Source organism: Diadema antillarum, unplaced genomic scaffold (genome assembly GCF_040938485.1).
Source record: "Diadema antillarum isolate AM-2024a unplaced genomic scaffold, OU_Dant_1.0 seq00000957_RagTag, whole genome shotgun sequence".
NCBI classification, from domain to species: Eukaryota; Metazoa; Echinodermata; class Echinoidea; order Diadematoida; family Diadematidae; genus Diadema; species Diadema antillarum.
The window spans coordinates 249357-277061 of NW_027271805.1; the positions used below are offsets into that span (position 1 = coordinate 249357).

Consider the following 27705-nt stretch of genomic DNA (forward strand, 5'->3'; position numbering starts at 1 on the left):
TTACTGAAAGAGAGACAATCTTGTAAGAGAAGCAACTTAAGAGTATATTCCACATTAGTACAAAAACCTAAATAATTGTAATCTTAAACAGTTTACAATTGGACATGTTTTTTCTTGTTGTTGTTTGTTTGTTTGTTTGGGGTTTTTTGGGTTTTTTTTTTTTTTTTGGGGGGGGGGGGGAGGGTTACTCTAGCACTATGATAAGTATTGTATGTGTTCTGCCTTATCAGCACTTTGGAATATTTTTTTAATATCCATGAATGTTTCCTGCCATCATACTTGGTGATGAAATCAATTTCCCTGGTCTTCTATTAATTGAGGTTTGGTTTTTTTTTCTGTTGGTGAAATGCACTTTTTGCTATACTGTTGAAGTTGTTGGGAGGCATAGCCAGCCTTAAGACAAGACCTTAGGAGAGGAATGTGAGTAGCAATGATTAAAAGGAGGTACAAATGCATTTGCAAATTTTCAGAAAATCAGTATACTGCTCTAGTGACCAATGTATCACAACATCATACATGTATGTGTATTGCATTTGTTCTTATTGGTAGTACTGAACTAATAGTATCAGCACAAATAGACAAATATTATATCTTTACCAAAAGCCTGCTTTTGACCCTGTTTTGACCATAAACTACAAATATTGATTGTTCCAAGGGTGCAATGCAAAACTTCTTTGGTGTATTAGCGTCATATTATTTAGATCGTGAGACTTTGACTTCAGCAAGTAATTTTGTTGGGTGAAATTATTTTTTAATTGCAGAATAGCAGGAAACACACCCAACATTTCTGTGCAAGATTACTTTTGATCTCAGTGTATACAATCTCAAGAAATTCTGTAAAGTGCAGGGCAGTGCAGTTCTTCTTAGAAGGTGTGTGGTCTTCTGCAGTTCAAAATAAAGGGTGATGTGGAGACCCGTGATTGTCTTGCTACGAGGATTAGCTCATATTGCAGTCAATCTTTCCATCCTGTTTAGAGTTTCGTAAATATCACCTTGATGATGCCCCCACATGGAGCACTATAGAAGGAATGGCCAATTATTTGGAAATTATAGAGTTTTAAGAAGTGCCATCACTGAAAAAAAAAAAAAGTTTTTTTATTCTCTCTCTCAAGGATCTGGTTTAAACTAAGCATTGAAACAAAGTCAAAAGCTTTAGGGAATATTCTTACAATTTCATAGTGTAAATCACTGTGGGGTCTTGTGGGCATCATACTGTTGTAATTGCCCATAATTATAGCCTGTCCAGATTTGTATGCAGAATTCATTGATCAATCTGCTTTTTGTACAAGTATTTTAAAATGGACAGCAAATCATATTGTTTTCTTGTGTAATGTTAAAAAAAGACCCTCCAAACTTTTGTACATTGATGCAACTTTCCAATATGTTTCTGTTCCAATCACATTGAGAGTAAGATTGTTTTTAATTTTCAATCAGTGTATTTCTTTTGCCGTTAGAAGTTTTTCGTTTCAGAAACAGAAAATATTTGTTTTATTAGCAGTTACTGTTTGATTCTATGACAATCTCCTCTTGTTTACCTTTTTTGTTTTTTTGTCTGCTGTGTCATCACTTTCACTGTCATTTAAGGGGTTCAAAGTTACACGTCTTTCATATCAGTGGTGATGACAGTATATCACTTTTCCATGACATTTTAAGCAGTGTCACTCCAAATATCAAGAGATGTGCAAGGTGTGAGCAATTCAAGCTGGCCTATCTATACACTGTAAGAGGTACACTTGAACATTAGATGCTGGATCTAAGATATTATTAAGATATAGTATTTTTAAAATAATATCTTGAATTATAACTGCTTGTGCTATGCTTTATTTTCTGATTTTGACATTGAATGTCATGAAGTGTTTATTCTAGGAAGTTTATTTATTTGGGAGTTAACTTTATTGTCATTGTGATTACACTTCATTATGCGTCTTTCTTCTGTTGTGTATGAAAATGTTAACTCTAAAACCTGATGTCATGCACACCCTGTATTTGCTCTCATTGTCTCTCACAGATTCAGACTCTTATGGAGAGAAAGACCCATTCAAGCTAAAGAAGGAGAAGAAGGAGATTGACAAGAAGAAAAAGGAGAAAGGATACAAGACATTTGAGGCCGAAAGCTTCTCAGAAGAAGATGATGAAAGGTATGTGTACAACTCAGCTATATTTGTTTGGCTTGCATACATCTAGTAGGACCTAGATAGTAATGTAATTCATATGATGCATTCATCCATAACATGTTCTTAACTGCACTAATATCTGTCTCCTTCTTTTGAGAACTGCGTAGTTGCAATTGCCTCTATTGTCCAGAAGAGGGCTGTTTATACAGTTGAATGTTTAGTCAATCTTTCTCACAAGACTTTACCTTATTTTTGAACATTTATCTAACTGGCATAGAAAGTTAACAAGTAGTGATTGCAATTGTTACCTACAATGTATGCATGTGCTGTCATATTTCCACAAGCTTCTGCCCTATTTAGTCAGTGGCATATCCATTTAAAACTCGGGTCATTGAAAATAACTTTATAGACAGTGAGCACAAATATAATTCTGCAGGTAGTATGTAGTGTACACTGCGTACCTTGATTTCCTTATTGTCTACTGAAGGGTGACTCCAGGGAGAAAGTGATATGTATAAATTTACTTCCTGTATTGAATGTTGAGTGCTAGTGCTCTGGCATTACACTCAACCCTGACAGTCCATGCACATTGGAATAGAGCTTGCCAGAAAGATTTGTGGCATCTTGTGACCAAGATAGATGGAGGTACAGCTTGTGAAGAAGTCCTCACTACATGTACAGACTGTGGCTACTGATGGATCAAATCAAGTTCTCTAGTGTACTCACAAAGTTTTGTGTAATTATCTACCAAGTCTCTGGCATTACATTAGGCATGAGACTCATGCCTCAGGAGTCTTCCTCATGCTCATAAGCCTGACAAGCTTTATTCATGCCACACAAGAGATACCCCCAAACAACAATGACAACAACAAAACAAAGCAACAACATGGATTTCCAACGACTGAAAAGTCAAAGTTTGAGACCTATTAGTACCTACTTGCTAGTACGCAGTAGCTGCCAGATATTAGAACAGAGACTGTTTAGAGAAAAGTTCTTCTCTCTCTCTCTCTCTCTCTCTCTCTCTCTCTGTATGAAAGGAGTCACAGAATATACTTCATGTCTTTTTCATGTTCTTTTTTTTTTTTCAACATATGACGTGTATATGCTGCTAGTAGAAGTGATTATTTTTCTTTAGCATAGGTAACTCACACTTATGTAATATCAAAATAGGACACAGGATACATGTGACTACATGTACAGCTTTAACAGTTAATTTGAAAGCAAGTCATACCAGCTATTGGTATGTTTAAAAAAGAAAGATGAAAACTTCATTTTCATCCCTTGATTATAGACATAGCCACACACAATCACACACACACACACACACACACACAAAGCAATATAGCACAAACCAGTAGGACGACCAGCATACTGCTGGTAATCTTGGAGTGGTCAGTCTTAACTCAACAGGAAACCAAATTCCATGTATTTACAATGGAATGCAAGTCATTTTCTCAATCTAAATGATGATGACCAGACTAAAAATCTTAATCACTAGTAATTCTCTGAAGCCCTGTGGAAAAGTAACGAATGTTGCAATTATTTTTGTTGTTGTTGTTGTTGTTGTTTGCAATTATGCCATGCCAAACAGGGTCAAATTATGTCCATTCCCACAGACGTTAAGCATTGTCAGTTAACAATGAGAAATATATAGTTCATCACAATTTCTGACCTATTTTGTTTTTACAGAGGAAAGGGCAAGAAGAGACCAAGCCTCTTCAAGAGCCGTTTTGCTCCGTCTGCCAAGACAAAGCCAAAGGACAGAGTGAAAGGTGTAGAGAAGGATGGAAAGACAGATGAAAGGAGACTGAGCAAGGACAAGATTAAAGAGGAGAAGAAGGTGAAGGGTGGAGTGGAAGAGAAGAAGGTTAAAGGCAGCAGTGAGGAGAAGAAATCCAAGGGTGTGGCTGATGACAAGAAGAGGAGTAAAAGCAAGGAAAGGGAGAAACTAAAAAAGAAGTCACATACCATTGACATTCCCAACGTAAAACCAGGTGAGTAGTAAAAATAGACTGCTTTTCTTTATCTTATGGTATCCTAGTGCATAGATGGGCAAATGACATGATATCTATCTCTTCTGTACTGGAGACTGTTCAAAATTGAGCACATGTTTTCACAAGTGTTATGACGTGTTAGTTTGATGTAAACTGCACATAGTCACAAGCAGACTGAGGCTGAATTTTACGCCACTTCACCATACGCTGATATGTGGTAACAGGTGCCATGTAGAGTATGCACACACGTTTTGTTTTGTCAGACTTGTGCGTTGACTTGAGGTGAGTCAGAGCAACTTTTAACATTTTCTATATTTGTTGGATGATACCAACAGACTTCTGTTCGACACTGAATATTCTATGATTCAGAAAACACACCACACAGATGCTGTGATGCATGCTTAAAGACACAAAGAATCAAGCCGAGAAGAATCCCACCGTTTAAAGCATTTGGACTAAAGGGAAATTGTGTGCATCTCAGAATACAATACAAAGTGATTCTACTCAAAGATTTGTTGATACTTTTACAATAGGCATTTTGAAATTACAAGCATTATTTTTCATGCTTTGTTAAAGTTGGTGTAATGAAAATTGCCATAGTATGTACATCATATAAAGAGAAATGTGGTAAAAAGAAAGTATTGTATAAAGTAACTGGTTCACATATACAGGTAAAATGTGTCATTTTCAATGGCAATGAATTCAAATAGTGGTGAAATGTATGAACTTGTTGATGTCCATGTGTGCTTACATATTCTTACATTTTTATTCTCTTACACGATAGTTTAATTGATACATCCAGTATTTCTGCACAAAATTAGGGAAATGGGCATAGATATGAGCTTTAAAGGCTGTATAATGCTATTTCATTTGGGTAGACTTTTTGGGGGGATGGGAATTACCTAATAGTTTCTCTAACCTCAAACTAGATTTTTTCAAATGTTATAAATGAGACATTTGTTTGTACTGCACCAAAGTCAGTTTGGGAATGAGAAAGAGAATGTAACATAAGATATTGACAGAAAATAATGTGAATACAAGGAACAGGTGGAAAACATTCTAGCAAACATGAAAATGCATGAAGACTTGACCAAAATGACCTATTAAAGAATGTAATTGCAGGGACACAACGACACCTTGGTTGTGTGACTGAGATAACATCTCGGTCATGTGTGTACAAAGATTCCTATTAAAGATTCCTTTATCAGGTTTATTTCTTCTGAGTTTGTTCCAGAGAAATTACTTTCTTCTCGAGGGTATACATGACTTTATATGAAGGTGACATCCACTCTCATTGAGATAAACTATGTGGACTCATGAAGATAGTGTTTCTGGTTTTATTTTGTATTGTTTAAACAAATCTGACATGAGCCAAACAACTGAAGAGGTTCTCTACTTTTTATGACTCACTTACTATGTACATGACTAAGACTGCTAATTTGAGCAGCCCAAATGACAAAAGATCTTAATTTGTTATAACCCTATAGGTTTTAAATGTATTGTTATTCATTGAATGTTCTCCTGCATTCGTTAAAAAGAATTTTCTCAATGGGGTCAATTCTCAACTACTCTTGAACCATCATAATCATGTCCACTCTCTATCTCTCACTCTCTGACAAACATGTTCAGAGTTGCCCTCATGAGGAAGTTGTGAATATCATGACTCAGTTTATCATAGCTGATTCCAGATACACAATGCAATTGTGACATGTTGTGGGATCCAAGCACCTTTGAATGTTCTTTACAGAGAAGTGGAACTATGTTATAAGTACACATTTGAATGCTGTTCTTCTTCATCATCATCATCATTATCTTCATCATCATCATAATCATCATCATAATCATCATCATCGTCATCATCATCATCATCGTCATCATCGTTGTCGTCATCATCATCAACTGTGCTATCCATATTGACTTTTTGTACACTTCTGCCTCTAAATATTAATCCTTGTAGTCATGGTGGTGTTTCCATTTCTGTTTTGTAGTTTCAAATTTATTGATGATTTAATAAACCCCACCATAAATTGGGCAGAAGTGTCAAACTGTAGATTTCATGATGTGTAGAGTAGTGGTAGACAATACATGCAGCTGTATTCACTTCCCAAAACACAATAGCAACCAAAAGATGGCATTTGAAATGGTACAGATTCCCAATATCAAATAGATTGACATGACATTCTAACTGACATGCTGCAGCTGCAGTTGCACAAAAGAAAAGGAATACCTCACATTGCAGACCAAAACAAATACCAAGCATTAAAAGAATACTTATGATTTTAACACTAAGTTGATTTTTTTTTCTATTCTTTGTTAAGAAGTTAGCTTTATCCTGTCATTTATTTTCAAATTTTTTTTTCAATATAATATATGACATTTTTTAATGTCTGCAACTTTTGTCTGCAACTTTTTTTAAATGTCTGCAACTTTTTTTAAAGTAGAAAAAGAGAAGTAATGGCAGAATATTGGAGTTGACTGTCAGAGCTACAAGTTATGATCTCTTTCTTTTTGCATGTTGAACATCACACATTTTCACATTTAATGGAAAGGCCGACATATTTTTTTAAACCATTCTTGAAAACTATCCAGGAGTAATCCACCACCTTATTCTCAATTCTTCACCAATTTCTATATGAAAGATATTGTAAGGAAAGCAGTTTTATTGAAGTACTTAATGTTTAATAGAGTACACTAAATTATCTTTTCATAGTTCCTTTTAGGTTTGTAGCAAATTTATTACTGTCTATATCGAAGGTGTTTTAACAATGTAGGTAATTTATTACAGTACAAGTGAGCAGCAAAAAAACAAAAACAAAACAAAACAAAGCAAAAAAAAAAAAAACCCACCAAAATTTGTCAATGTAAAAAGATGTTTACATGCCAAAGTGTGGTTGTGTTTAGGGTATTTGGGTAATGTCAGTGCTGTGTATTTTTGCCATTTGTGAGAGCCAGATTTAGTCATGAAGATTATCACTAAGTATATTTGTGGCCACATCTGATATTTGAGTAAGTGAAAACTGAAACCACAAAAGTCCACAATGTGACATCCAATGCAATGACAGTGCTAGATCTACTCAGTCCTCTTCTCCCTCATGAGTGATTATCTGGTTTGTACCAAAACAGAAATTGTCCTCTAATGCTGCCTGTGTTCTAGCATCACTATAGGCATTATGTGCTGACAAATAGTGTGAAATAAGCACAGATATGATGAATCTTTGCTTCAACAAACAAGTTCTTGAGGCACATGGGCTTAAAAGAAACATAAAAGGAATTTTGTGTGTGTGTTGTCACTGATCATTTCAGAGCCCGTCTTTGGCGCACCCTTTGAAGATGCAGTCACCAGGAGCAAACTGTATGACAACATTGAGCTGCCAAGGGTGGTGCGGGAATGCATCGACTGTGTGGAGGAGTATGGTAATCAGTTCAGACTTGTTGTTGTTGTTGTTGTTGTTGTTGTGTTTTGTGTTTTTTTTTTTTTGTCCTTGCTCATCATACTTGAAAATCCTGAAGATCTATCCAGGCTCAAACACATTGCTACTTGACAAACTGGGGGGGGGGGGGGGGGGGGGGGGGGGGGGGGAGGGGGGGGGGGGAGAATAATAAAAAATAAAGGATTACTTTTGTTTTACAATACCCAGGAAGGTGAGGTTGGTAAAGTTGAATTCCCCTCTAAGACTCCACACAACCTTCAGAACAAATATGGTTTCTTTTTGAGAGGTCTCTGATATTTAGATACGATACATATATGTGACCCTGCATCGCAAAACCAACAAAAAGTCACCAGACATGGATTTCTAGTTAAAGGTAGATTTTGAAAGAGCAGACTTTAAGCTTTAAAATGATGTATAATTCAATTTAACTGACTCACCTAAATTATCTAAATATTGGAAAGACAGCACACACTCTGGAAAAATGTGGACTGATATAAAAAGGCTGTGAAGTAAGCACTTAATCTTGCCAAGCCTTGCTCTGTTCAGTGAATGGGGTAAAAAAACAGGATGTAAAACTTCATAGCGAAAACAGTGACAGGATTATCAGATTTAGCTGACATTGATTATGCCATATTAACACTATCTATCCATGACTAATACTAACTCAAAGCAGTAGCATCGATCTTTCAGAAGTCATTAGAGTTGAAAGTGAAGAGTGTAAAGGGATTTGAAGAAATGAAAAGGGGACTGTATGATCCCAAAATAATGTAGAGGAAGAATTGCTCTTTCGGAAAATATGAAACACTCAAGATTGACTAGGTTGACTTGTTTCACCACCTATTTTGAGTCCTCACACAAAATCAGTGTAGGCGACCTTTTGTTGGTTTTTATGATGCATGTTCACATAATCATATTCTTTTTTTCTTGATCTTGCATAGATTTGCAAAATACATGTATGTAGAGTGTTTGAGAGAAGACAAGTATATAGTTAGCTTTAACAGACCCTGAGCTGGAGTGTGGGACAGGCAGTCCCCTTCATTATTTTGCCAGGACTGAAGTAAAACCAGATGGCTTTGATTGGATAACAGAAATGAAAATTTAGTGCAGTTGACATAATTGATATAAAGATATATTTTTACACACTTATCTCTTCTAAATGGGACTTTTTAATGGGTGTAAAAATCGTAAGTGGAGAATACTTTGTGATTGTGGTTTTCTATAGAGTAGTAGTTTAGAAGGTGTTTTAAAAAGTGCAAGCATGTGGGGTGCATGAACAATACATTCTGCCACCGGTCCAGCATAAAGCTCATTGTTACAATACAATGGATAATGTGCAAAGTGAGAGTAAGCCCACATTGAGATGCCTCATTATACTCACTACCCAATTGTTATATGGTATTGTACATTACTGTAAAGATGAAAATTTGGGTAGTGTGGAATACATGTGATATTGAGACTTTACAGAACAAGAACAAAAAACACCATATTGCTATATTTCTTTTCTACATTTTTTTTTTTTTTTTAGATACTTGTGTATTGAAATATTTGAACAAACAAAGTGCTTGAGTTTCAGGACCTTTTGAGATTTGCAGATGTGATAATTACTTGTGAGTGCACAGAAATCTGAACTGCTACATGCACCACCCATGAATGATTCAGTTTATGGTCACTTTAAAGGGATCGTACAGTTTTTTGGTTGAGACCTAATTTAGGTTTCTAACATTTTTTGGTGAGATAATGAGAAACCTCTTATGAAATATGAAAGAGCATGTGATTCTATGAGGAATTCAATGTTTATTTGATGAAAATTGGTTAATGAAATGGCTGAGATATCCAAAAAAGATCGATTCTGATAAAGTGTGGGACCCACACTTTATTATGATCGCTTTGTTTTACTTTGTTTTTGGATGGTTCAGTCATTCCAAACCCGATTTTGGTCAAATAAACTTTGAATTCCTCTTTAAATGGTATGCTCTATACTATTTTATATGTGTTTTCTTGTTATCTCACAAAAAGTAGAAAGCCCAGTTCTCATCTCCACCAATACTATACCATCCCTTTAACCACTAAAGTTACTAGATTCACCCAACAGCTGTCAGTGCAAAATGTACATGTATATATATATGCATGACCATCATTGAGCAGAGCTCAACTGGTAGGTTTTTGCTACTAAACATAGTTTAAACTTTGTAATTCAAAGGTGACAGTTAAGAAATGGCAATAGCACAAATGAAGTGGCTTTAAAGTCTCCTTTCTGCTACCATATAACAATCTAATTTTAAACTGTGACCTTGCATCACAAAACCAACAAAAAGTTGCACCACTTGATTTTACGTGAGGACTCAATAAAAGGTGAAACGGGTCAACCTAGTCAATTTTGAGTTTTCCACATTTTCTGATAGAGCTATCCTTCTTCTACATTATTTCTAAGTTTGGGATCATAATATGAATGGGAAAGTGTGCTTTCAGCAGTTTTTTTGCAACCTTTTTTGTAGAGTAGTGTGATGAGGCATGTCTAAATAGAAGCCCCTTTTCATTTTTTGAAATTCTTGTGCACACTCTTCACTTTCAACTCTAATAACTTTTGAAAGGATAATGCTACTGTTTTGAAAGTTGGTATTAAACATGGAAAGAATGTGTTGATAGAGCATGCTAATTTCAACTTAATCTGATTTCCCTTCATTGTTGTTCCTCCGGTGGTTTACATCCTGTTGTTTGTATCGCACAGCTAGCATGGCTTGGTAAAGATTAAGTGCCTGAGTAGAACTTGTACTTCAGAGCCTCTTTTCTCAGTTCACACTTTCCCAGAGTGTGTGCTTTCTTTCCAATATTTAGATAGATTAGGAAGAGTCCATTTGAATTGAGTTATACATCATTTTAAAGCTTAGAGTCTGCTCTTTCAGAATCTTCCCTTAACTAAAAATCCATGTCTGGCGACTTTTTGTTGGTTTTGTGATGCAGGGTCGCAACTTTTGTTTGTTGTCTTTAATTAATTTTTTTTTATGGAAGTTGACCAAAGATAAGGAAAACTTATTTCAGGCACTGTCACCACTGTGGCAGAGGAAACCTGGGTTAAACAAACTTTGGGAAGGATATCAGTTGACATCTTGATGCTTGATGTATGTTGCACATGACAACCCTGCTTTGGAAGTATATCACTGACACCCTGCCACACTAACTGACGTCAATGCACAGATGGCAGTGCCAAGCACCCACCCCGCCGCAGTTTCCCTCTCAGATTCGATGGAAGATCTGCAAAGTAAAAAAAAAAGAAAGAAAGACATGCTTGTACCTGAGGTCATCTTTCAGTTAAAAATATACCAGCCAATCAGGTTTCATTTCCATTGTTATATAAGGGATGAATCATAGCTTTTGTTAAAAATACATTTCATTAGATCTTTGTTTGCTGTAGACATTGCAGGATGTTACTTGATTTCAAAATGTTAACTGCCAAAGCAATCCCCTTTTGGTCCTACGCCCAGGTGTAGTACTTTGAAATCAGTCAATCTATCTGCCATAAATATGTCTTATTGTTATTCATTTCAGGGTTAGTTCATGACCACTTCATACACATGTATTTGTGTTTATGTGTTTACCATGTGTATGCGTTCTTGTCATTTTTTTTTTTTGAGGCAGCAAATAGTCTATGTGTGCCATAAACCCCTGTATTCCTCTTAAAGTTATGTTGCCACCCAAGAAATTCTCTACCCTCAGTCAGAATTTATATGGAGATTCCATTGATATTGGAAAGGGCCAGCCAATTTTTTCTAAAAGAAGAGCTACAGCATCATCATTATAAGTGGGGTTGTAGTTACAAAAGTGAATTAGGAAGTGGAAGTCACAAATGGAGAGTTTCATGGAAATGTAATGAGTGGCAGTGGATAAGACTTTCACATATTGTACAACTTTAGTTTGTTAGTTGCTTCAGATATTGTTGTGGGTGCCATGAGATATTAGTACCGGTACTTATTCTACGAGGAGGAAACAAAGTAGGGAGAGATATTACAGAAATCTGCAGGAGTTGTATCTTTGTGAAAAGTTTATCACAGTGGGTTTGTGCATTTCATGCAAAGATATGTAATCCAAAACCTCAGTGGAGGTTTAGGAAACTAAATTGGGCATAAAAGAAAAAAAAAAAAAAACATTGACTGAAAGCACAATGTTAAAGGAGGCATTTGAAAAAATTTATCGTATATAATGTGCATATTGTTTAGTTCAAATTGCAGCACCTGAAAAAAAGATGATTAAGTAAAATAAAGGAATACACGCTGACTAGTGGGATTACATTACAGCATATTATTTTACTTTTTTTTTTTTACATATCATGTCATATTATGTAGTATCTTTTTTAAAACACTGCAGCAAAATTCCATCTATTCTTTTACATAATCAAGTGCGTGTAGTGATAGGTTCAATGAGTTTGTTAAAAGAAAATGCACTGTAAAATCTTTCCGTACACCCTTATTAGACTGCAATGTCTTCCATATGGCATCTTAAATGTAAGAGGTATTTGAATTCATGTTTTATGATTGGTGTCACTGATTCTGAAATGATGAGATTATAAGGATTTTATCCTCTACAAAAGCCATGACACCATTTGTCAGATAACAGTAAATAGATAGCATGAATGAAGTACATCCGAACATGTCCATTGCCACTGAAATTGATATTGTTATCAAAATCTGTTCATGAAATGTGAAATTATATAAGGAATCATTCATAAACAGGTTCAATTATTTGGTAACTTGAAATTGTTATAACAGTTATATATTGTCACATTCAAAGCAAGTTTTCATGGTATGCTCAAGAATTTAGAGCAGGGAAGTTTCATTCAAGGTGTGAGACAGATACATGCACTCCTTCATTTGATGGCTGTCAACCAGGAGCAAAAACAGACAATCTTGTCTAGCAGCTGCCCCATCAACAGCTGTCTTATGAGCTGGAACTTTGACATCTTGACTAGAGAGGGGGGAGGAAGTCCCAATTTGTTATCCCTAATCCCATTTCTCCCTCCCCCCCCCCCCGCCCACCATGCCATTATTAGGTGTGACTAGGGCTTCTTTAGAGCATGGCTGTAGATGGAGATATGCCAAAATAAGACACAGCTCCCACATTTCCTTCATATTTTGCCAGCTGATATGATAGTTCTGTCAATGGACATGATAATGTCCTTTAGAGAAACTAGTTGACACTGCTTTTGAAAGTGAGTTTATACTCATGAGTTATAATTTAGTGCCAGTATGTTTGTATAAGATGATCACAAACTGAAACACTGAATTGAACTTAAAAGGCAGGCATAAATTTGATTAGATTTCTGCACAATAGCTCAAGGTCAAATATCCCTGAACATTGACTTACAAAAGGCCCTTTCACTCAAGACAGTTGTTGATTTTGGGATCACATTGGCTCGCAAAAATCCATATTATTTGATACCATTCTCACACGTGGCGTGCAGACATTAGTCAAGCTTTATAGCTCTGTAGTATCCTAAATGGGCATGCCTAAACAATGGCCAAAGCATGACTCTATGTGCCCTTGTGTGCAGACCTAGTGTTGCAAGTTACATCATAGGGTTAACAAACTTGAGTTTGTCACATGCAGTTCACACAAATTATCAGTTTAATAAAATAATAATAATAATAAGACGGACTGATTTTTGCATCACTCTGTGAATCACGATAGTGATTCTTTTTTCCACGCACAGGAATTAATGCTTCACATTGCTAAAGTCAATTCTTGAAACTTGATTTCGATGTTTGTGTGGACAGACCTAAAATCTTATTTATCAGCCTTCAGCTAGGAATTTTACTTTGAGTATTGTTGAAAGGGGTAGAAATAGGCAGACAATTTAGTTTCATACAGTAGAGGTGAAAAGTAACGTTCATAGGTCACCTTACTCCCCCATGGCATTTCCAGCCATTACTTCGCCAGGAATGTCTGTCGATAATGTAATTTTGGTAGGGAGGATAACAAACAGGAAGAAAATCATAGACAATTTGCATTGTGAGCATTATGTGTATTTACATTATAAGAGATGTATATTGGTGATCTCTCAAAGGGCAGAATCAAAGATCATTTTACTTCTGCTTGATATCCTGTTACAGTTTCAATTGGGCTTTTTCAACCATTATGCTAGAAATTTCCTTTAATAATATCTTTTATTTTGGAAGGTAGAACTGATGAACAATTAGTAGCCTGCTTGATATGATACAGATATTTCAGAGAGAATGTTTCATGCATTAACCACTTCACAGAAGAGCAGGGAATATACAAGTAAACTGATGGTGGAATGCTCTCTGTAAGTGACATGAGCATCGCTTGTGATTTAAGAACAATGGCAGTGCCCTGGTTCTGTCATTGCCCTGTCTGAACCATGACAAGAAGTGAGGAGCAACATCATAAGTATTTATAGTTCCAAAGTTTCATGATATCCTCATAATAGACTTGAATTGCCAAATGAATGAAGGCCAAGCTTCCTTTGGGTATAACATAATGTCCTAGCTGTATTATTGGACTTATCATATTCTGAGGCAAGCACACTCTACAAGTGATTTGAAGTTTAATATTTATGGCAACATGTCAACATTCCTATTCATGTAATAACGTGTCAAGTCTCTGCAGCAAAATTCTAAAAAAAAAAAAGTATGATATGTGATGTGTAACAGACAAATTATCACGAAACCCATTCAAACACAAGGGAAAAGATAATGGAAGCATTGTTTTTTTTAAAGGAAAGTATATGTTACCTTTTCACTGTCTGCCATTGCTCTTATAGGTATGTCAACAGCAGGCATCTATCGTCTGTCTGGGGTCAAATCCAAAGTGGAAGCACTTAAAGCCCTATATGACGCTGATGAGAAAGTGAACTTGCAAGAAGTGGACCCTACTACCATCACCAGTCTCCTCAAATTGTACCTCCGAGAGCTACCAGAGACTGTTCTTACCAACACACTTACTCCAGCATTTGAGCATGTATCAGGTGAGCCTTGATTGATACCAACATGCTACAAAATCTAGTTCAGTAAAGGCTAATTAGAAAGTGATGACTGGCAACAAGCTTCTCTCTTGAAATTCAAGGTTAAAATTGGTGTCCATCATACATTGGAACCCAAGGATATTATGATAAGCATTAGAGCAAAAATAAGCCTGGAATATATGGGATGAAATTGACAGTGAGTGGCACTTCTTGGCCTTGTGATTCTCACAATTTAGTCAGAGTGAGATTTGAATGTGCCACAGCTCTTTCGAGAAAGCTCTGATGACAGGTCACAAAAGTATGCTTTTCAGACCTCTGACAACAAGCAAGCATACGGTGGTTGTGGGTAGTGGGTAACTTGTCTTTGAGGGGCTACACATGAGAAAAAATATGTTATTTGAATTATGATCACTCAAATTATAGTTTTGTAGGATGCATGTAAACAAACCAGAATTGTGATTCATATTACAGTGACGAATTCAAAATCTACCCCAGAGGTGAATTCTAGGAGAAATATCACTGATACCATGATTCGGTCCTCTAAAACATGATTTTTGAGGGGGAGCTTACATAATCTTCCAACCACTTCCGCCGACAAACTGCATGCTACAAGTGTGTACACTGTAAATAGTTTGTACTGCAGGCTGATTCGTGTGCTAAACTGACCATTTTAATTGACATGGCACAAAAGTGCTTTGGTTACAGTCCAGTCATTCTAATCACAAATTGCAGCCATCACTCTAACCGCTGATTCCAATAATGACTTTTCTCTTGTGTGTAACCACTCATAGTTTGTTTGTGAATTAATACATGTAACATTAAACCGTTCCAATTTTTCAATATCAACGATGTCAGATTTCATGTCTAGAGGTCATCACAGTTTTATTCTTCTATTTCTAGATTGATTCCTGATATTGCTGTATTTACATCTTTCTATAACATTAATGTTTGCCTCTCAAGTCCTCAAATTTGTACTGTGATCAAAATGTTCCCAAATGTATGAGTTTTTGTCCTTTCATTCTCACAAACCTGTCAGAACATGTCAGATCTCCTTTTTGCCAGCAGTGAAATCTGATTCCTTCAGCAAAGAACATCAGTTTTCCTGGTGTTAGGGTGCCCTCATGATAGTTGTGTCATTTTCTTAGCGACCTTACACAATAGTAAGATGTCACATTTATGCTTACCTGTGTTTGGGCTTAATTTTTTTGTTCTTGGAAAGTGATAGTCTCAACACTTAGGTTCACTTCTTATTCAGCTTATTAAGAAAAATTAATCATCCCCATTCAATCAGCCACAGATACATCCTGCTGCTAATGTCATCACATCAATTTAGCAAAGTAACAAAAAAACAAAAAAAAAAACATAGCAAAACAGGGCACTCCTGTTTCATGCAATTTAGTAGTTCTTCACAGTCTTGAAAAATGTTTTGTCCTTTTGTGGAGTCAGTAGGAATTGTGAGATGAAAACAGTTTGTGATATATGCTTATGAGCCATGTATCTGTCTGTCATATAGCAGAAGTAAAGTTCTTACCTGATGGTACCCTTTAAATACACTCTCTCTACTTTTCTTCCATTCTGGTTCTATTTCTCTTACAATGAAGGGCTCCCAAAATCTGAAGCCAGGACAGAGACGTTCAAGAAGATACTAGCTCAGCTACCAACCTGCAATTTCACACTCATATCCTGGTTAATGGTGCATCTTGCTCATGTTTTGGAAAAGGTAAATGACACAAAGATTTATTTAGGAAAGTAGGAGCTGCATGGCCTGGCATTATAATTTTGTTGGTAATAATGTGCAGTCCTTATTTCACTCGTATAATATCTTAAAGATGTAACTTTTAGGATATGATATTTCACATGTATTTGATTGCTTGAACTATACATGTTTTAATTTTATGAGTTATGAGCATAGACATCACTTCCTGTTAAAAAAGGAACAAAATCCAATTGTTTTCACACATTTGCATGAGGGGAAACTTAACAATTCACAATTATCCCTAGACTGATTTTACAGAAGTTGTGACATAGACCTCTTATGTTTGCAGTGTCTCTGGAATGATTCCTGAACTCCTCTTCTTGCCATTTCTTCATCTTTTGAATTGCTTATTAAAACAGTTTAGATTTGTTCAAACAATAAACAAACATCACATGTTTCTGTATGTTTTCTGACGGTAATTCAGAGCAATAGTATCTGCACATTAAATCACATATAATTGGTTCTCTTCAGCCATTTTGATACATGTGAATAATTACAGTAATGATAGCAGTGCAGAGAAATTGGCTGCTATGCCTCATACACAGAGCATGTGTAAAACATGGTGAGGGACTTTCATTTGAAGGTTTGTAATTGTGTTGAATCAATATTGTTTGAAATGCATTTTTTTGTGTGTGGAAAATGTTGGACTAGTGATAAGCTTATTCATATGTATTTGTTTCAATCTCAAATTCAAGTTTCAGGCCAAAGTTAAGGTGCACTGTGCAATGATATGCGTGCTATTCCTATTTCAGTGGACATGTAGGAAGTATTGAAACTTCTGCTATTTATTTTAAAATATTTGTGGCTTGGATAGAATGCAGATTTTTCAAATCATTCTTTACTTTGATGTCATCTATTGTACATGTCCACTGCCACTTGACAGAAGGAGGAGACAAAAATGACCATCCAGAACCTGTCCATAGTCATGTGTCCCACCCTACGGGTCAGCCATCGTACCATGAACCTCCTCTTCACGGAGTGGAGGAACCTCTTTGGGGATGTCGTCCTAAAGAGGTGAGAGAGTGTGGTTGGTTTGCCAACTAGAGTGTGCAACTAGCTGCAAGGCAGGAAATGGTGGCATTTCTTAGCTTGCCTCCTTCCTGCAGTTTTGATGGATTAATCCACAAGGTCCAGTCTTGTGTATCTTTTGCGCATTATATTTGAAATACATCTATAAATTTGCAATGCTTATCCCAATGTCTGAACTGCACCAAAATTCTTTTAGAGAAGGGGTAAGATGAGATATTTGTCCCTGCTGCCTACACATAGGCTTTGTTGTCAACAATTATGTGCCACCCTTGGTGTCCATGAAAGGTCTTCTTAAATACACCCCATTTGATGACTAGATGACCTCTCTAAACTACCAGAGTAACAATTTCCCCTATGATTTTTAACAATATTTCAATTGATTTTATTTCTATATTTAGAGAGGGGTGGATTTAAGGCACCCTTCAAAGGCAGTTAAAGACCTTTGTGCCCTCTCCTTTGTATCCTGCTCCTTTTTTCTGTCTTTCTGAGTAGAAGCATCTTTTTATTCAAATATGCCTAGTTTGTAAGATCAAGCATATTAAAACTATAAGAGCTTGTGCAGTGCAGTAAAATATGTCTTTATTTTGTTTCTATGTCATTATTGGTAGTGTAGCAGTTTTTGAAGTTGAACAAAGATTAACTTTCCATGTTGGTACATATATCTCTTTTATAAGCTGCCTGCTTGAGACATTTACTGTATACGCTGAATATTTCGCGAGGTTTTATTTTCGTGAATTTCGCGAATCAGGTGCTATTCATGAAATTAAAGACACGCAAAAATAATGACTATGATCCTGATATGATTGTGACGCACATGTATACATTTCTCCGTTCAGTATAGTACTCCACAATCGCGAATTTAACCACTCGCAAAATGGTCAGGAAGTCCCTATTTGCAAAAATGTAGACTCGCTAAATATATGGCGTATACAGTATACAATATAATTCAGTTGTTAATGTCTCAGACACACTTAATGCTTCACATGATTGATGAGATGATTAGTTTCTCTCTCCATCTCTCACTCTCTGTTTCCCTCCATATTCCTCCTTTCTTTCTCTCTGTCAGTCTGTCCAGCTGTCTGTCTATCTCTTTTGTCTGTGTGCCCTGCTATATATATATATCTCCCTCCCTCTGTCTCTCTCTCTCTTTCTCTCATGTCTTCCCAATTTTCAAAAAAAAGTTGATAGCAATTTGTAACAAAGGTTATCATTTTGGCTGAAAGTCAAACCTTTGTCTTAGCAAAAAAATGGATAATCTGAATATTCTTGGCAAGGAGTGAATCACCCACTGATACATCATTTATTAGGAGTCATTCAAATAGTCTATTTATAGACTTGGTTTCAGAGGAGCAGTTTATGTTCAGTGAGTAAGTGTGTGATATAATGTCACCTCAGATCAAATTTATAGATAGTATGCAAATGTGCTGCATTGTTGATCTGTAAAGCATGTGTTCATTGGCTTTGGTTTCAGGCCATATAGTGTGTATTTGTGCTCGAATTATTGCTGGAAATGTATGGCCCAGTAATTGTCCATGCTTTATGGTAAATTTAAATATTTGCAGAAAGTTTTTTAAAAATTACTTCATGATGGGCTTCTGTGTACAGCTGTTTAGCAGAATAATGACTTTATTAAGGTTATGTTCACTCAGTCAGGGAAAATATACTCCAAGCACACACACACACACACACACACACACACACAAACATAAATGTGTGTGAAAGCAAAGGAACAGACTGAACAATATTTGGCATGTAGACTGTCATCAATAGATTGTGATCATCTGAATGTGAATCGGTCATCAAAAAAAAAGGTCAAGTGGGGCCTTTCATAGTAGATTCCTTTGTCATAAGCCTATTTGCCTTTGATAGTTGAATCGTCAACAAATATATTGACACCATTTAAGTTCATCATGCAATATTGTTTGGAAGTCATAATTTTTGCATTTTTAATAAGAAATTTGTGAATTGTTCATTATCTGTTACATTAATACACCAATATTTTAACTATGGTATAATTTCACCAGGCAGTTTGTGTGCTTGTGCAGCACTCAGTCATACAGTTTGTAATTATTACAATGAGAGACCCAGATGGATCTAATATGAAACAATGGTCATTCACAAATCGTAAGATTTTTATTTTGTTGAAAGCAAAATTATGATGCTTGACTATTTCCAGTTCCAAGAAATTTAATTTATGAATATCACTCTACCACCATGGAGTTTGGAGTGAATTGCAGATAAACAGATGATTGAATTCACAACTCTGCAGAAATGTTAGAATGATGTACCTTTATTTTTGTAATCATACTGTTAGTATACTTTTCGGGTATTGTGTTTTTAGAGAAAAGAACTGAAATAGCTTTTTCCTTTTGTTGGCTATATGCGACATGACAATATATCATTGGTTTATACTGTATCAGGTGCCCCAAGCCACTTGAGTGGATTCCAGGCAGTGTGTTTGAGATGCCAGAAACTACTGCGTGAGTATCATAGCAATGTGTGCATGTGTTCCTTGGCCGACAGATTCACCAGTCCCTGCATAAGTGTGAGATACACTTTTTCTTACACACAGCCAGATATGCATAGAATAGTATATGTTGTATATTTCAAGATGGAGTTGTTTTCACAGATTTATAAGCCGACTTAACTGATATTTGCAAAATCAACAGCATGCTAGAGTATTTCCACAAGTACATGAATCCACTATATCCAGGCATTACCTATGCTATATAGAATAAGTATTCAGTATAAAAATTGTGATATGTTCATGCCTGTACAATTAAGTACAAATACCCTTTGAGAACATGAAAATCTGAGGAATGCAGAATCATGCCATGAATCAACTCGTCTACAATACTTTATATTCGGACAACTTGAAATGTTTAAGTACTCGTGATCTGTTATTTTGCTGTCATTGCAGAGAAATTGAAGATGAATTGCTGCGACATGAAACCATTCTTGCCAAGATGCACGAAGACTTGAACCACGGCGTAGCTCACAAGGTAAAGACATGTGTTGCAGGTGTCTAATTTTAGGCATTACACTTGACGGCTTTTAATTGTCCCCGCCGAACGAGTTCGAGCAGGGGACTATGAAACGGGCTCCGTACGTGTGTGTGTCCGTGTGTCCGTCCGTCCGTGTGTCCGTCCGTCCGTCCGTGTGTCCGTGTGTCCGTGTGTGCGTCCGTGTGTGATCAAAATCTTCAATTTGCTACTTCTCTGTCATTTATGAGCCAATTTTGATTCTGTTTGCTTTATATGATAGCACTACATGGGAGCTTTGAAACTTCTACACAGAATTTCAGTCGTGACCTTTGACCTTGACCTTTGACCTATATTGTACATTTTGCTACAAAATGCTACTCCTTCGCCATTTCTAACCCGATTTCGATTCCGTTTGCTTTATGTGATGGCACTAGGTGAGGGCTTCAAAACTTCTACACAGAATTTTGACCTTTGACTTCTTTGACCTTTGACCTTGATTTTTTGACCTATATTGTACATTTTGCTACAAAATGCTACTCCTTCGCCATTTCTAACCCGATTTCGATTCCGTTTGCTTTATGTGATGGCACTAGGTGAGGGCTTCAAAACTTCTACACAGAATTTTGACCTTTGACTTCTTTGACCTTTGACCTTGATTTTTGACCTATATTGTACATTTTGCTACGAAATGCTACTCCTTCGCCATTTTTAACCCGATTTCGATTCCGTTTGCTTTATATGATGGCACTAGTTGAGGGTTTCAAAACTTCTACACAGAATTTTGACCTTTGACTTCTTTGACCTTTGACCTTGATTTTTGACCTATATTGTGCATTTTGCTACAGAATGCTACTCCTGCGCCATTTCTAACCCGATTTCGATTCCGTTTGCTTTATGTGATAGCACTAGGTGAGGGCTTCAAAACTTCTACACAGAATTTTGACCTTTGTCTTCTTTGACCTTTGACCTTGATTTTTGACCTATATTGTACATTTTGCTACAAAATGCTACTCCTTCGCCATTTCTAACCCGATTTCGATTCCATTTGCTTTATGTGATGGCACTAGGTGAGGGCTTCAAAACTTCTACACAGAATTTTGACCTTTGACTTCTTTGACCTTTGACCTTGATTTTTTACCTATATTGCACATTTTGTTACAAAATGCTACTTCCGGCGGGGACATATGTTACGCACCGCGTAATTTCTACTTTTCCTTGTTTTCAAAGATATGAGGGTTACAAACAGCTCTATGTTCCTACCTTTTGTCTGCCTCATTCCCCCCCCCCCCCCCATCATTCTTGTCAGCTGGATTTTATCATGACTCCTCTGAAAGACTTACAGTTGTCACACAGATTTTTAACAACTACTGGACCTGAATCCAGATGCACATGGTATAAGCTTGAATCAAAGTTTATGCTTTGATTATATATCCATCAAGTTTTTGTAGAGGTTTTATTCATATTTGGGTGGCTCTTTGAAAACAGCTAGATTCACTTGTTTTACAACTTGTATTATCCATAAACCCAATTCTGTTGATACTGGGTTGTTTCTTATCCTTGGCAGCTTAAGCATTCTTTTGTGAGCCAGGTGCTACACCCTTATATGACGGAACTGCAATGAAATGCAGTAAGCTTATCCAGAATATGATGTTTCAAGTGTGGACTTTATACAGTCAACATAAAGAGAAACATCTTTCAATGCCAAGTTAGAAAATGAGTCAACATTGTTTCCTTCCTGTTGTCTTGTGATATTGATATCAAATATTTGTGCAGAGGAAAGAAGTGTATTAAATTGACTAAAATATGGAAACAGAAAGATAACATCATGTAAGGTTTAAAATTTCACGCACAGATGTGTCTTCCCATGCCACTTTGAATGGTTTTCTAAGTTTGGAGAGATAATGTTCACAACTTGTAAAGTTGTTGCAAGAATCAATCAGGTTCGTAAAGCGCTAGCATAATTTTTAAGGAATATCTCATTTGAAATATATATCCCCCCCCCCCAAAAAAAAAAATGTGAATATTCAGTTGTACAATAGGTATGTAGATTCCTATATGATGATGATGATGATGATGATGAGGAGGAGGAGGAGGAGGAGGAGGAGGAGGAGGATAAAACATTTAAGAACTAGAGGTTTTGCCAGTAAAATTTATCCCAATAAAGCAGCTAACATTAATATTGCATACTTTGGGTCTCACTCTTGAAAAAAAAAGAAAAGAAGAAGGAATATTTCAGTGATATTAATGTCTAAGTTTTGTCCTAATGTGGAATAATAAATGGAAGCCTTACATTGGATTTATTCTCTTGATCTGTAACTTCATACTGGGAAAATGAATGAGGGAAAGTTTGCTCTGCCTTGAAGTGATTTCCCATATCCTTGGGCAGCCTTTAATGGTGAATTCTGAACACAGGATTATGTGTGATTCTATGCTGACAACATGAGAGACAAGTATCTAGCTGAAGATTTTTGTTGACATTGAGACATACATGTAATGCCAGGAGAAATTAGCTGCAGTCATGTTTCTAACACGTGCAGACTATGAGTCATGCTAGGTTCAGAAATTATCTGCTGATGATTCTGAAAGGAGTGAATATGTCTGTTCAGCGTAGATGATTTATTTCAACTGACTGTGCATTCTCTGTAAATTGTAAGTGTTTCTGTCACAATCATGATGAGAAAGACTGAAGACAAGGTAAGAATCATAGGTGTTGTTGACAGAAACCATGGTAATTATTTGACCCATGTGTAGCACAATGATTGCAGATTGTTTTCTTGTAATGTACACTTAGTAAAAATTTGCCATGCTTGTTCCAAGTTGTCAAGAATTGTTCTGCAGTTTTCGGGCCAAAAAGAGTGGCATGCATATTTGATTCTTGCTGAAACTTTGTAAATTTTTCCGCATGTTGTTGTGATTGATTACAGAGCACTGAAGACCATTTATGGGAAGTACAAAGAGTGGTCACTCAGCTCAAGAGGAAGGTAAGTTACTCCATAAATGTGGGCTAATGTTAATGGATTGCTTTCATTATTCAATATAACAGCCTACTTTTGCACATCATGCCTGAAAGATGACCTCCTTAGAATTAAAGGAAGTCATAGTTTTTGCCTTTTTGTTTCATTGGGCTTCGTATTATGTAGATGACATTACCATTAGAAGTGTAAATGTGAAATAGAATAATGAGCCACATGAAGTGTAAGAGAAATTTCTTTAGAATGGTTCAGAATGTAAATAAAACAAGACATTAAGAATGGCAGTATTCAAAATATTGCTATTCCCTGAAAAGTAAAATTTTGGATCTATACTGGCACCTTCACATCTTTTCAAATCTAGAATGAGAAGGAATATTGAAACTTACAATGTAAGATGGCAGTTAAAAACAGAAAGCTCTTGTAATGTGTTAATATTTTGTGAATAATTGAATATGTTGATGTTTACTTGTGTGCACTGGCAGAATAGTAATTGAACATATTTTAAAGAACTTTCTATCTTTTGATAATTTTGATATACTTTTTTTTTTTTCATAAGAATCATATATCTACATGTAGAATTTCACTCTTGAAAACTTGTGTACATGTAGTCCTGATCTCTGTGTTGTCTTCCTTGGTGTCCTCTCCCAAATTGTCATCCAGTTGCGAGTTAGTAGAAGAGTGTCTGAGACGAGACTAGCAGCTAAAGAGAAGGAGATGGAGGGGAAGGATGCCAAGGTGGTATCCAAGGAGAAATCTCCAGCCAAGGGTGTGTCTCTTCCTCCAGAGACCAGCAAGCAGACTAACGAGGAACATGTGCCAGCTGGTAAGTTTCAAAATAGTTAAAAGGAGATGGCTTGATGTAAAGTTCAAAATCAAAAACAGATTTTCACTGAGGGAGGTAAAGTAAACATATTAACCCTGAATTAGTACTCTTGCTTTATCTATTTTTTTTTTTTGTATCCCAAAGATTAGCTGTAGCAAAAAAAGCTGCTGAAAACTGCTTATCCAATAAAGGCGAGCCAATGGAGTCAAAAGGGGCCTGAGCTTTCGATCCCAGCAGAATCTTTGTCAGAGGCAAAATGACCGGTCATTTTGCCTCTGACGAGGATTCTGCTAGGAATCGAGAGCTCAGGCCCCTTTTGACTCCAAAGATTAGCTCTGAGGTACACAAATACATTTGTTAATTGGAATTAGCCAATTCTGCTGACATTACAGCTCATTGAACTCTTGTCCTGCTCTATGTTGTAATAAATTTCATGTGGATTTTGCAGAGATTTTGCTGTGATGTCTTTCATCATAATGAAACAAACTGAAGCTTTACTGGCTTTTTAAAGCTTTCCCAAAGAGAAAGCAAAATTGATCAATGCAATGGCAATATTCCTTTTACAAAATCCTGCTTGTCCAACTATCACCAGCGAAATGGTTACCTAGCCAGGAGCAAGCTATTTATCAAGAGGAGTTTACCCTCCTGTATATCTCACTGCACCTTCAGTTCCAAAATCAGCTACTGGTACATGTCCATGGTGGTTGAAATTTGATTCAAGGACTTCACTTCTTACTGTTAAATGCAAGTGAAATCTCAGTTAGGAGATTGTGCATGTCATTGTGATACTGGATGCCATTTCTAGACAAATCAAGAAGCGGGAAATAGTGAATTTTGGGTAATTTTGTTTCAGAATCAAATGTGGAAACCGAAGAGAAAGCAAGTAATGAAGAAGCATCCAGTGCACCGGAACAAACAGAAGTAGATGGCAACAAGGCCGAGGAGACACAGGAAGACAAGGAACCACCAGAAGAAATCAAAGAAGAGGCTGAAGAGAGAACCAAGGTTGAGGATAGTGTGAATGAGTCTGCAGAACCTGATCTAGGTGAGAAGACATGTGCAGTAGATGTTTCCTCTATTCTCATGAAGAATGCACACTATAAACCCTCAAGAGTTAGATTATTTGTATTCCATGTTCATGTTGTTGAACATGTTTTGACCAGATAGAAATCTGACAGAGTAAATAAAAGTTATGAATCAGTTATCGATCAAATCCCTTACAAAGGAGCTTATCACTTCATAAGTATTTTTATGGAGTGCAGGTTTTGAAAAGAATCTTGTGGACTGGTAGGTTGCATTTAATATCAGCTGTGTTTGTCAAATCCAGGAATTATTCTTACTCAAGTACAAAATTGTGCCACCAAGTCTGAATGATACAGAATCTTGTCTAAAAGCTAAGTCCTTTAGTTGAATTGTTTTTAAAATGTTTTCTCTCTTTGAACTTACTTTAGTTGTAGCCATCAGAGATTCTTGCAGGCCTTAACTTCCTGGGCATAGGTTTCATGATTGTATGTGGCACATTAGATGTGTATTGCAAAGAGGTTTGAATTGCTCTTATCAGGCCTCTGTCGATCTCTCCCATGACAGAGATGGTAAAGCTGCTGCTTCTCTCCCAAGCTGAGGTGGTAGCTGAGAAGGAAGAGCTCATGAACATTCGCAATGATCTCCAGAAGCGCATTGAGGCTGAGCAGCAGGAAATAGCAAGGCTACAGTCAGCCATCACTGAGGCCAAGCAGGCAGCACGAAGGAGAGGTGCATCAGTGGACAGCATTGACAGCTCGGCAGCATCGGAGAGCAGCAGTGAGAGTGTATCCTTAACTGCATGTTGTTGACAAATAGCAAGGAGGATATTAAGGGCTGATCCGAGAAAACATAATTAGGATTTATCATGGTTTACTATCAAGGTTTACTGCAGGGCATTCATCTGACAAAGTGGATGTAATATTCTAAAATTAATCCATAAACCTTTTCTTCCCCCACTTCTTTGTATAAAAAAAGCATACAACACATACTGTGCAAGGAAAATGCTTCAAACACTAAGTTGTTTAAATGATTGTATTCTAAACACTACATGGTGCAAGACTTCTCTTCTTTTTATACATGACCATGAGCAAGTTCATGTGTCTTTTATTAAATGCCACTTGTTCACATGATGAAAGCAAGATCATGCTGAACTCTCTTAACCTCAAATATTGGAAATACATCAATCAACATTCATTACACAAACTACATCAGGACTTTCAAACAGCCTTGTCTGTCAATTACAAATTTCTATGCTCAATTTTCCACTAATAAATATTATTCATTTCTGGTCAGTTTTTCTGTTTGCGTTTGTTACAAATTTCAACTAAAAAAAACAGTCCTTGCTGCAAGCATCTGAATAAATTGTCAAGTTGCTGGTATAATGCTAAAAGAATTATTACATGTTATACACAAAATTACAGTTTGGTTGAACAGGGTTTAATGAAACAACCCCCTTGTAGCCAAAGATTTATATGTTTTTATATAGAAACATTTTCCTTTAAAGAAATGTGTTTTGACTCTTATGACACATTTTTATAAAAGGTAGTACAACTCAATGATACGAGAAGCCATTCTACTTCTGTTTTGGAATTTTAAAAATTGTGCCTGCTAGATGACTTGCATTAGTACAGTTTTGTATGTGCTTTTGCATATCTTGTGGTCATATTTCAAATAAGCCTGAAAGAAATCATTCTTAGGAACAGGGGGTATAGAGTTATTCAATTGGTACAGGTGGCTCCTAGTACCACGAAGTAAGTAAATTTTCACTATCTTCTATTCCAGATTCAGAAGTTGTACAGCCAATACACTGTGTATTTTCATAATTTTATATATAAACAATGTACTATGGTATAAGGATCACCAAAGCACACAAGTTTTCATAACCAATATTCATGTCAGTAGTGATAGTAACTTTAGTTAAGGGTCAATTATTTGTAAGGCACAGGATGTTGCAATTGTTATAATGACATAAAGTGTACTCTCAAATGATTCCTATGGGAGATTTTGTCAAGGTCATATTGACCTTGAAGCTCAGATGAACCCCCCATTTTATTGACCAGTTGTTACACAAATTGACACTTATAGTTTCCTTAACATTGTGAATCCTCAGGAAGATGAAGAAGAGCTGCACAAAATATTGGAAGGACTTATCAGGGAAAATGAGGAATTAAAGGTAGGTAGCATTATGACTTCTCATACAAAACTTCAAACAAGATAACAGATCTTCACCAACAGATTTGAAGGGGATTTCAGGGATATCATTTATTTAGTAGATGAATTTGACAGTCCTTATTATGATAATTAAGATATATGAAAGGAAGTGGATGTAAAAAAAAGACTAGAAGGTATAAACTCTCAGTGTACATTTTTTAATTAATGCAGCTTTTACAAATTTTGTTATGCAGCTCACTCCTGTGATAATGAACATGGCTACAATAAAATTTTGGTTACAACGAAGTGAAAATTCAGGCTGCAACATTAACTGCTCTATGTTTTTTATTGTTTATCTGTTTGGTTATAATGAAATTTCGATATAACATAAGAAAACTGCTGGTCCCAAGGACTTCATTGTAATGGGAGTCCACTGTGCTTTCATTCATGTC

The 27705-nt window shown here is 36.2% G+C and overlaps 1 protein-coding gene across 1 annotated transcript in view; it reads left to right on the forward strand.

Annotated features, from left to right (window-relative positions):
• Positions 1 to 27705, forward strand: part of LOC139741852 (uncharacterized) — a 47074-nt gene that overhangs the window by 16005 nt on the left and 3364 nt on the right. The window contains exons 2-14 of the mRNA XM_071652429.1: positions 2009 to 2138; positions 3804 to 4108; positions 7412 to 7522; positions 14315 to 14518; positions 16117 to 16235; positions 17155 to 17285; positions 19721 to 19780; positions 20221 to 20302; positions 23209 to 23265; positions 23917 to 24079; positions 24933 to 25231; positions 25669 to 25887; positions 27213 to 27275. Coding sequence (XP_071508530.1) covers positions 2009 to 2138; positions 3804 to 4108; positions 7412 to 7522; positions 14315 to 14518; positions 16117 to 16235; positions 17155 to 17285; positions 19721 to 19780; positions 20221 to 20302; positions 23209 to 23265; positions 23917 to 24079; positions 24933 to 25231; positions 25669 to 25887; positions 27213 to 27275 — 1943 coding nt within the window. The remainder of the gene's footprint in view (positions 1 to 2008; positions 2139 to 3803; positions 4109 to 7411; positions 7523 to 14314; positions 14519 to 16116; positions 16236 to 17154; positions 17286 to 19720; positions 19781 to 20220; positions 20303 to 23208; positions 23266 to 23916; positions 24080 to 24932; positions 25232 to 25668; positions 25888 to 27212; positions 27276 to 27705) is intronic.